The sequence below is a fragment of the Cajanus cajan genome, chromosome 4 (genome assembly GCF_000230855.2).
Source record: "Cajanus cajan strain Asha chromosome 4, NIPB_CcT2T_4, whole genome shotgun sequence".
In the NCBI taxonomy this organism is placed as follows: Eukaryota; Viridiplantae; Streptophyta; class Magnoliopsida; order Fabales; family Fabaceae; genus Cajanus; species Cajanus cajan.
The window spans coordinates 67903653-67915364 of NC_138520.1; the positions used below are offsets into that span (position 1 = coordinate 67903653).

At 34.4% G+C, this 11712-nt stretch overlaps 2 protein-coding genes across 3 annotated transcripts; both read right to left on the reverse strand.

Annotated features, from left to right (window-relative positions):
- Window positions 1-307: 307 nt before the first annotated feature.
- On the reverse strand, window positions 308-3835 carry LOC109802873 (2-oxoglutarate (2OG) and Fe(II)-dependent oxygenase superfamily protein). Its single transcript, XM_020364281.3, has 3 exons — window positions 3013-3835; window positions 1246-1570; window positions 308-726 (listed from the first exon to the last, which is right to left on the reverse strand). Exons 1-3 carry the CDS (start codon window positions 3459-3461, stop codon window positions 499-501), a joined length of 1002 nt encoding a protein of 333 aa, XP_020219870.1. The 5' UTR covers window positions 3462-3835; the 3' UTR covers window positions 308-498.
- Window positions 3836-5991: 2156 nt separating this feature from the next.
- LOC109801960 (putative serine/threonine-protein kinase WNK5) lies at window positions 5992-11129 on the reverse strand. Of its 2 annotated transcripts, none has more exons than XM_020363141.3 (7): window positions 10307-11129; window positions 9181-9446; window positions 8842-9065; window positions 8460-8617; window positions 8041-8359; window positions 7315-7671; window positions 5992-6676 (listed from the first exon to the last, which is right to left on the reverse strand). In XM_020363141.3, the coding sequence occupies exons 1-7, from the start codon at window positions 10421-10423 to the stop codon at window positions 6240-6242; spliced, it is 1878 nt and encodes a 625-aa protein (XP_020218730.1). In that variant the 5' UTR covers window positions 10424-11129; the 3' UTR covers window positions 5992-6239. The 2 variants fall into 2 exon arrangements, with proteins under 2 accessions (XP_020218730.1, XP_029127921.1); XM_029272088.2 differs by lacking the exon at window positions 10307-11129 and adding an exon at window positions 9555-9704.
- Between the last annotated feature and the right edge of the window lie 583 nt (window positions 11130-11712).

Genomic DNA, 11712 nt, shown 5'->3' on the forward strand with positions numbered 1-11712 from the left:
AATAATGCAACAAGTCTTGAGAATTTCAGATTCTTGAACGATACCAAATTTAATACACGATTTTGTGTGGCTACTCATCATTATGTGTTGCACCTGAGGTCTCATAAAGTTAGTTACGTTGTTACAAGGCAGGGAATTTACAGCGGGGTAAAAAAAAACTTGTAGGATACGTTATACAACAATTATCATACGGTAATAATTACAAACCTTGATTTATAAAATTAGAAAATCTTGGCTTCCTGTATTTCTACTCTATTCAATATGCATGAACACAATTTCGTTACTTTCAACTCACAACATCATATAATGTCTGCATGTCGTAACTGGTATTTAATTTAACCAAAACCCACAATCTTTACACTCAAACTATACACCAAAATAGCTTTTATAAATAAATTACAGAAAAAAAAAAAAAAAACTGTCACTGAGTAAGAGCTACATGGTGGCCATGCAACAGGCATCCAAATAAATGAAAATGGTGCAATCATGTTCCGAGGATCAGGAAAAAATTAAGTATAAAAAATTGTATAAAAACACAAGACAAAATACAATAAGAATTTGATCACTCACGGATATTATCTTGTCAGAATTGTTTAAACTGTGACTTAGATCATTTGATGGGGTCAAGCACATAAGCTCTATGGAGAAAGAGGCAGGGCTACTCTGGAAACTCGGCATGAAGATCATTTCCCCAGGAACACATTTGAATTCACCGTGGCTCCATTCCTACATTCATAGAGAGAATATTTGGTTAGTTTATGCTCGGTTCAAATCATATTTGATGTTATGGGCTCACGAGAGATTAGATAAAAGACCCTTCTCTGATCAAATAGTTGGAATTTTGAAGTTCCCGTCTATTAGAATTTTACTTCCTCCAGTTATAATATTTTGCATCTATTAGTTACTACATGTTAGACAGAAATAGGAATTCATATTTTGGAATCTACAAAGTTATGTGATTTCTATAAATTTTAATATAAGAACGTGTTGGAAATCGTATTGCTAGCATTTTCGCATAGGGTAATATCATCTTAATCTCATCAAGGATTTAACTTTAATGCACCCGTCATTATAAAGCGTTTACACCTATTATACCATGTATGATCAAATCACTAAACAAATTTGACTATCACAATTGCTACCAGTCTAACATTTTTGATCATGTGTTCATACACAATTACGTAATAGTATAAAAATCTTCAACGCTCACAATACACAATTACGCTAAGTAAGAAATTTTTTTACCTGTAGTTGTTTGCCAACAGTGACAACTATATTCTCTGGACCTGCATCAAATGATAGGGGACCTCTTTCAGTTTGGACGTAAAATATACACTGCTCCATAGGAAGGTAGAAGCGCAAAGCATGATCACATAATCTGTCTTTTTTCTTAACCGAGACGTCTTCATTTTGCTTGCGGGCATTATCGTGCGGATACCTGCACAAGCAAATCACAGACTCTGTATCTTGAATCCGCTCCTTAAACTCTTTAGATGTGTTATGTTGTAGAACCATAATCACTTGCTCAACTATACTATCCAATCTACTTGCAACATTCCCCATATGAATCCTGCATGATGATATATAAAATAAGTTAGAACCTTGTCCCACTCCATGCAGTAGATTAATAAGTAAAATAATAATTAGTTTGGTACCCATTTCAGCGGAAAATATTAAATGAGTAATACAATCTTAGCTTGCTAAACATCATCTAACACTAGAAAAAAGTAACACAAATAAGTAGCAATATAAGTTTGCTGAAAATAATTAAGATGGCACCTAATCAAATAATAAAAATTAATTGTAATGTGATGTGTGTGTAACGTTTTTTTTTTTGAAAGTATGTGTACATGTATCGTTTTTTATTTCATATAAAGTTTATCATTCAAATTTTACAAGTATTTATATAATGAAAAACCTATGATAAGAAATTAATTGTTTAAAATAAATTTAATCATTTATAATAATGTTTTGTTCCTGTTAATTTATTTATGAGAATTGAATTTAATACCAACATACAAACACAACTAACTGAACTAAACACCATTCGTAAATATTTTACTGCGTGTACTATGAATTTGACATCTTACACATGCTTTTCCTCTTATGGAAATGTGAAAATTTTATCAATGTAATGCAAACACACTAAAAGATTAATTAGCATTAAATTTCATAATTTAGAACCTACCAGTGTTTTTAAACTAAGGCACAATTTAATTGTTTACTATTTTAAAAAATTGTTTTCTATTATCTAACATGTTTGTCCACTTACATATATTTGAAAGTATTTATTTTTTGAGTACATTTTTTTTACTAAAAGTTTATCCCCTTAAGCACCTGAAGAAAGCATTTGAAGTAAAAAATAGAAGATAAAGTATCCCTCAGTTTTTTGTTAGCTTTTAGAGCATTTGTTTTGGATTTTTTTTAAAGGTTTGATAGATTTTAGATGAGAAATTGATTACCGAGTAGAATGAAACTGTTTTAACTAGAAAATGGTCATTAAAATAAAATAAAATGTGGAAAAAAAAATCAACAACCACTAAATGATCAATACGAAATAAAGAATAGTTTATTCTTTTTAACATGCATGTACCTACAAAAAAAATAAATAGAAAGAATGTGGAAGGTGTTTTGATTCAAACTTAAAAAAATAGAAAGAAAATGTAGAAGTTAAGTTGACACAAGCTTAGAAGTAGATTTTACATGCTCTAAAAGTAGTGGAGACTGTAACAATGATAAAGTAAAGTATTATATGTCAAAAAGAAGAAAAAGTAGTATGCATGCAAAGATGGTGGTGATCCGGTGGAGAATATAACTAGCTGAAGCCACTAAACTTATACGGTTAAAGCAAGCAGAATACACATACATATACGTATAGACCGTACGTGAAAAATTTCATGTTCATCATAATCCAAAAGTAAAAAAAGTCACGAAATGAAACAAGCGAGAATTCACGATAATTGCAAACTCGATAACAAAACGAAGAGCGTGTATGTATGTATGTATGTATACCAAAATTTCCGATTCGTTTGGTCGCCGATAATCCTTTGAGCGGTGAATTCCATTGCACCTTTGCTGGAGCGGACACAGGGAATCACCTCTCCGCCAGGTCCGGTACGCTCGACGACGAGCCTCTTCGATTTCTGGAAAACGCATTCAGCTTCGTCCGCCATCGTCGAAAGTTCGATGCCGGAGATCCCGTGGCACCGGATCCGGAACGCGCCGAACTCCCTGGCGGAGCGCAGCATCAGATCGGCGGCGCCGAGCGGCAGAGACCGGAGGTCGATCTCCGCCGGCGCCGGCGGCAGGTGCTGTCCTGGCAGCGACAGCTCCGGCAGCTGCAGCCTCTTCTCGAGGAACCGGCTGAAGATCTCGTTGGCGGCGGAGCGCGTCCCTCTCCCGGTCGGAATCGGCGACGGCAGCGGCGCCGGAATCTGGCTGTTGCAGCGCGCGATCGGCATTGCGACGGCAACGACGTCGTTCAAGGTCACCACCGCGTTGGAATTAGATGAACCGAGAGTTTCAGAAGCGAGAAGAAAACGGTCATGAAAGAGAATGAGAATTTCAGAAGCGATAAAATGGCGAGGACGTCGTTTGCTTAGGCTGCGATTCTGCGAAAGTGTTTCCGATGAATCATTATCATATAATCATGGGTGATGGAGCGTTGCGACGGTGGCGACGACGACGTCGTTTTTGCGAGAGGAGAATGAAGGAGGATTGCAATGGCGATGATGATGGTTGGAGTTGGAACTTAGAAAGGAGGTTTTTTCGAAGGCTGAAATTGGAACGCGAGGGACCCTCTCGTTGTTGGTTGGTAGGTGCACTTCATTTCGCGTGGGGAGCACGACTTTCGAGTTACGTGCTTCCCTGCAACGCAGGTCTATCTTTTATCATCCACCTGCATCTCGTGTGGCGCCACGTGTGTTTCGGACAAAAGTTGGGTTGGCCATGGGGGTTCGTAGCGCGGATTTTCGGTGGGTGTTGCTGTAGCTAAGTTTTAACTGCCAACTGATTTTCATGGTTTTTTTTTTTTTTTTTTTTTTTTTTTTTTAAGATAAAAAAGATTAGAAAGATGCTTTTAATTACCCCCAACCACTTCCTTCCTGACTCTGAGCAACGTAAAGTAAAAAAAAAAAAAAAAAAAAAAAAAGTAAAAAGGCTGCAGTTTTGTGTCTGTCATGGGCTAAAGGACCTAGCTTCTTTCTTGCTTTTGTGCTTGGGCCCCCAAAAAGAAAACTAATAATAATGTGGACCGAAAGAAAAAAGATACTAGCTAATACTCAAAATTATATGACACTTTTATTAATTTGGACCAGAAAGAAAAATAGAAAACCAATAAGTCAAGCAAAGGACGGATTTTATTTTTCAGTTGAAAAATACCTAATAGTTTAATTAAACGAAACAACATCTTCCCTGTTGTATTGTAGAGTTGATATGCAAATTGAGTCAACTTTGAAGTGTTTGTACATTGAGCTCCATAGCTGAGATTCTGTGAGTTGTAGCAAATTTTGTTCTTGTTGACATCTTTCTTTGTGATTGTTAATAGGATAAAGATTGATTGACATTCTTAGAGTGTACACAACCTTAGAAAGAAAAGAAAAACAAAGAAAATAGAGAGAAATAAACAAAAATGATTAATGATATAATAGATAAATAAGATATAAGTAGAGAAAAATGTATTCTATGTGTAAAAAATGGGGTGTTAAAAGAACTATTTTTTAATAGAAAGAACTACTACCATTATTATTATTATTATTATAATAAAATGTACTTATTTTGTAAGTATTGTTCTCAATAAACTTAGCATGTAATGTAACTTCATGTAAGTTATAAGATTATTTTTTCCTTTTACAAAGCAAGTGTATTATTAATGAGAGACAATCTTATTCTAACCTATAGAATATTATATTATGGATCACAAATTATAGTCATCACTAAGTATTTAATGTAAGTGTATATTTAAAACTAAAATTTAAAATTAATAGTTAAATTTAAATAAATTTGTGTGATTTGATATAAAGATATAGTTTGAAATAAGGTATCCCAATTCATTAAAAAAAAACAAATATTTTATTAAAAATATATAGCTTGAAATAAGGGTGTTCTAATTTCATTGAAAAAATATTTTATTATGTTTTTTAAGTATGTCATTGATATTTTTATTATGTATTATCGAAGTATTAAGTAATTTTAAAATTTGTTAAAGTTTGTAAATTTGATTTATATATTAAAAATCTTTAATTTAACGATTAATCATTAAAATTTGACGTAAAATATGAATTATTGAGTAAAATAAATGTAGGTTCATTTTATTTATATATATATATATATATATTATTTTCTTTATATTTTATTTTGAATGTAAGATAAATAATTGATTAACTGATTGTTAAACATATTTTTTAATATTTATTTTAAAAACAATATTCAATATTTAGAAAGTGATAAGAAATTAAACTGTTGATAAAGATGTGTCGATCAAAGAATCATTAAATCTAATTTAAATTGCATTTTATCTTATTCGATCGAAAGGCTACCAAATCGAATCTGCAAGTTGTTCTAATCTTTGTATAAGATAGTTTCTTTTAACTCAAAATCAATCTAAATGTTTACGTATATGCTAATTTTTTTTATACATAAAAATAACGTTGATAATAATATGTTCAACCTTAAAATTTTGTATACATTATTCTAATCTCTCGTTACCAGAGTGACTCTAATGATTCAAACACTTCCAATTTTAAAAAAGTAGCCAAAATTTTTTGTTCTAAACAAACAATAATACAAAACTTCATAATAACAATGCAATATATTATTATTGGACAAGATTCAGGGGAAAATTATTTGTTTAGACTTGAGAGTAAAAATGAAAATTGAAAAATAGATGAAAAACATATTTAATTAATCCCAACAAAATGATTGTTTCTTACAAAATCTAGTTGCACATCCAAAACTGTGGTGCTTGGAAGGTGATTTCTTGAGAGACTACCATTAACAATTAACATGCATCATTCATCATTCATCATTCATGATAATATATAAATCAAAAGCACTCTAGTGGCAGCCAGAGTCCGAGACAAAGAGCATGCAGAATTTGACAAAAACAAACCACATGGTCTTATCAAATACACATATATCCATTATACACATATTGGCTTTGCAAAACAAGAACAAGAACAACAAAAGGCAGAAATCATCAGAAACGAAGAGCTTCTTTGATTCTTACTCCGAAGCTTCATTCAACCACGTAAGCACCCACCTCTCACGGGATGCCGGAACCCGATGTTCTCAACGGCGCCAACAGTGTTGAACAAGCGCCTCTTGTACTTGTAAATCTCCTCCAACATCGACCGCTGAAGCTGCTGGCTCCTCCGCTCATGCGGGCACGACCGGATCCTCGTCAACCTCGGACACGCGTGGCTCGACCCTAACATGCACCCACGAGACGACTCCATTCTCGTTGGGTAGTAAAACTGTCTCGCCAAACTCGCTTCTGCTGATTCTTCCCCACCACGGTATGATAATGCTGTGCACTTGTTGCGTTGATCGCTTCTGTCTATTGCTGTTGTTAACCCGTGCTCGTCTTCGTTCCCGGGGTCGCACAATTGGAATGTTGAACACTTGAAGGAGTTCACTGAGGTTTGGGAGCTTGTGTCATCGTTCACAAACTGATCATCTGCCAAATGTTCATGATGGAAGTGAATTATAATACTTATAATTGAAATTGAAAGATAAAGGAGTAGATAGATTTTTTTGTTTGTTTCATCGAAATTGAACTCAGTATTAAAGACACTATCTAATCAATTGAACTAGATGTTATTAGAAGGATTATTGAAAAAAATTTAAGTAACACATCAACTAGAGATTAGGCAATTAAATAGTATATAAGTGAAAAATAATTCTCACCCTATAAGTCGATTTTGTAGGGTTAAATTAGAGTTAAATCTATTGTTGTAAGATGATATCAGAATCATCATAGATCCTTAAAAAGGACCACCTATTCTAGATCATTAAAACAAAGGGTCATCCACCATTTATCTACATACTAAGCCCAATAGTAATGGACGTAAGGAAATGTATTGGGAAAAGTTCAAGTCTCATATCGACTAGAGTTTAGGTAATTAAATAGTATATAAGTGAAAAACAACCCTCTCCTTACAAGTCAATTTGATAGGGTTGAGTTAAACTTAAATCTAATCTTCTAAGAAGGATATTTACTTCTCTATTGTATACGATGTTAATTTGTTATATACAATATTTACAAACTTCTGCATGCATACAAAATATTTAGTCAAAGGTAAAAGGAGTAGGTACCTTGAGGCCATTCTTGAGTAAATGGGTAAAGGTTCCCACGAACACGGGTCTTGAAGGAGTTGGAAGCAGACATGTGGCCAGATCCGCGAGGGGATGATGGAGAAGATGATAAGAAGAAAGGATGATGGTTATTGGCATCATCATCTTCTTCGTAGTTAAAGCTGTACTGTCGTTGGTGGTGACACTTAACCCTGTCCCTCCAAGTTGGAACTAGAGCTGATACCTCATGATCTATCATTGCAGCAATCTCCAGTGGTTCCAAGTGGCTTATCTCAAGTTCTTGTACCATCTCCATCGCCACCTGTATAGCCGTGTCTTTTAATGTGTCAAATGGGAAGAACACGTGCCTTGTGTGCCCTGTGTTGGAAATAAAATTTTTATGTTAAGAGTTAAATGTTGTAAGGAGAAATTATTAAATGATGCTAAACTATTATGGTCTTGTCAATTTTTTTTGTTGAGTTTTATTAATTCTTTCTCGTTGACCGTCTGATGGAATCATGACTAAGTGCATGTTTGATTTTGCGTTAGAGATCCACGTTATATCTTAAAACCACATCAAGAAGAGGAAATTCGTGCAGAAGTCTGAATTGCTTCCTATTGACCCACGTTCGAATGTAGTTGACGTGTTTTCAAACATGCACTATTAAGTAGTCCTAGGCTATGGAATAATTTTTCATGTTGTAAGATAATATAAAATGTGGGATGAAATTGTGCTTAGTTGCATACCCATTTTGTCAGATATCCGCACTTTAAGGAAAACAGTGTTGTCCTCTTCATTTATTGAGCCAGTGATTGTCATATCCGCGCTCTTTGTTTGATCAAGATGCACACCGGGAAATAGTGCAATGGAATTAAGCTTTAGTGTTTGATTTGGACACAAGGGTATGCTTGGTGGCAATGGTATTTCAAGTTGGTCCATGGCTAAAAATGGGTCCAACAAGAGCTCCTTCGCTGATGGTCTCTCTGAGACATTTGCCAAACATTTTCCCACAAACTTCTGGGCTTCCAAATCTTGGATTCTGTAAAACGCTTCAGGTAGCTTCCCCTGGTACATTAAATTAGCCAAAGTTTGTGAAATTAATTAAGACATGTTGAACGAAAGGGAGCATTAGAATAAGAAAGTGTCCTAGTCCAATTAAGCTTACCGAAGTAACTTTCTTGTATATTTGAGCTGGGTTGGCGCACTCACTGTATGGGAACTCAAAAGTAAGCATCTCTATCATGCACATACCGAAGGAGTATATATCTACCAGCTCGTTGTACTTCTCTTCATACAGTTCTGGTGCCATGAATTCTGGTGTGCCTGATGGTTTACATCAAACATAAAATTTCAGTTTTGTAGAAACTGATCATGCACAATTTAGTCCTTGACAGTTAAAAGTTGCTTTGGTTTTTGAAAGTTTTCATTTATACAAATCAATCCTCTGATAGATGAAATTGTTTATAAGTTGATAGTGCATGTTTGGTTCATGTTAAATCATGTAAAGTCACGTTGAAATACTATCTAAAATAGAGCAAGAGCATTACCTATGACACTGTGGGCATGTTGGGAGCTACGAAGTATAGCTGCCAGGCCTAAGTCACCAATTTTGACCCTACCCTGATGGCCATTGACAAATATATTGTCACACTTGAGATCTCTATGTATTACAGGAGGATTATGGCTGTGTAAATACTCCAAACCACTTAGAATCTGGCGAGCCCAATTCTTAACTGCTCTGATATCTACTCGTTTATACTTCTGCCTGTACCTATAAAAATAACATGTAGTATTTTAACAAAAATATAATATAACCTATGAAATATAGATTCTCAATTATTAAGCTACATGGGTTAGTAAACATGGTTAAGGGACTGATTGATTACTCTCTTAGGGTGCCGGAGGTGAACAATTCAGTGATGAAGTTGAAGGTTCTGTTGTTGACATCGATCCAAGAACCATAGAAGATCATCATAGATTCATGGTCTAGGTGCTTAAGGAGATGAACCTCTGAATAAAGGCGCTGAAGATGCTCTGGTGAGTGAAAGACATCACCAAGCTTGACTTGGTTCCAAGCCACTTCAATCCCTAGTAACTCATCAAATGCCCTATACACAGTCTTCATTGCTCCCTTCCCCAGAATATCCCTGAACTACAAGAACCAACAATCACAATAGTACAACTGAATTAGACAATTAGATTAATCAACATGTAACAGATCACATTAATACTTAAACATAACTATGGATTGACCATCAACCAGTTATTTTGCATCCTTATAGAGTCACCCCAGAACAAAACAGTTAGTTAAACTTGTGTGGAGAAGAACCACATGGAATGTGTGAAAAGTGAGTGTCATGCTAAATTGCTAACAAGCCTAGAACCATCCCCCCTTTTTATAGGGGAGAGTAACCATGTTATTGATGTGAAATATCTACTAGCTTTATCAATGATTAATCTCTAATGAAAACTTAACTAACCATTTTTAGTAGAGTATCTCTTCCTAATCACTTTTTTTCTATTCACAAGACTTGAACACGAAATCTTATTTAAGGAGATTGAGTCTAGTTCCACTTAAATAGAATAATCATTTTTTATTAACATGTAAGTCAAGTTCTCTATCCTCAAACTTTTTAACCAATTATCAATATCATAAATGAAATTCACACAAACAACTCTACTTCATTGCTCAAATTGGCTAATAATAAAATTATAGAAGTACATCAAAAATAAAATTAACTTCCATAAAACACATTACTGCTGTGTCATTAAATTACTCCTTTGTATATAAAAAACCAAGTATTTGAATTTCCCATGCAATTTAGAAGTTTTAATTCTCAATTTCAAATTGAACATCAATTAAGCATTTATTGGCCCATAAATAGCAACAAATTCATCATCAATTCATTTCCCAACAACTTTTTATAAAGGTCATGTTACATGGCTAGCTGAGAAATGTTACACAACAATACATAGTAAGATGAGAAATGAGAATCCATCAAAAACACTTACTCGCCCATATCGACCAGATGGATCAGTTTCAACATAACCAAGCTGAGCCTTAACTCCACCACTCGTGCAGAATCTCCCCTTGTACATGGCTGTATTGATTGTATCAGGCAATTCCATGTCTAACAACTTTTCTGACTTAAGCCCGTGCTATGCTTATTATGTATAGCCACGAGTACTAATAATAATTTAGCAACAAAAGAACATAGTTATATAGAACCTCAAGCTGATTTAGAAAGCGGGTGCTAGATGATACGAAGCTTCCACTACATGGTTCTCGTGCAAGACACCAAATAACAGCCAGAAGAGGCTTCTTGAGTAGTCAACACTAAGCATTATTAACCACGTCATTTCAACAGCTCCACGTGAAAAACCATATAGGGGCATGTTAACTACTGGTTCAACAGTGTCAAGAGGGAGAAAACACAGAGACAGAGAGACAGGGAGAGATAACACTCCTCAAGATTTTTTGGAAGATAAGAGGACAAAGAAACCGTTTGGTGTAAATCAGACACGAATAATAAGTTAATAATTGTGTGAGTTGCAAGCCGGAATGAGACTACACCAGAGAGTGTGAATTGTGAGCCAAAGGGTTGATTAATCGATAGCTGGAGGCAGCCTTGGTGTTAAAGATAATGGAAGACAAAGAGGGTATGAATAGTCGCTGAGAAAATGAAAAGACAAAATAAGGGACGTAGGAAGGAAACATGGAGATTTATGAACTATACATTTGGAGATCCACATCAACCAGTGATAAGAATAAAATAATGCATATAAGTGATAGTATTTCTCATGTTAAGAGCTGATTTTGTAAGGTTCAGTCAAGTCAGATCTACTTTTTCTCAAGATGGTATTAGAGAGTCTATTCACCAGTGTTGGGGTTATAGGCCATCCGCAAGTGTTTAATCGTCAAATTTTACATTCGATATCAAGTTTTGTTGAGTTTATTAGGCCACCTATATATGTCTAATCTTATAAATTTCACGTTCAATATTGGATCTTTGATGTGAGGAGCATATATTGGAGTGCATATGTCGAGTTCTTCTAATTTCAACTTGATTTTCAATCTAACATAAAGGTGTATGTTTGAAATTGATCGATGATAAGTACAAAATAGTGTATATAAAAGTCAATTTTGTAGGATTAATTGTATCTAGTTTTTACATGAAATGTAATCAAGTTTTATTAATTTTTTCACTTAAATTAAATAACTTACATGTCTTGTGGTGATTAATTAGTTGATACAATGAATGCTTAGTAGTTATGGACTATCTAATAACTTCTCATAAACATGGCTGCAAAATTTCGAGACCAATGGTCATGCTTTGAATAAAACATTTGTGGATAGGAGTGTTTGGATGTAAAAAATCGGATTAGAGTATGTGAGAGTAAAAGTGTTGAAGATTTGT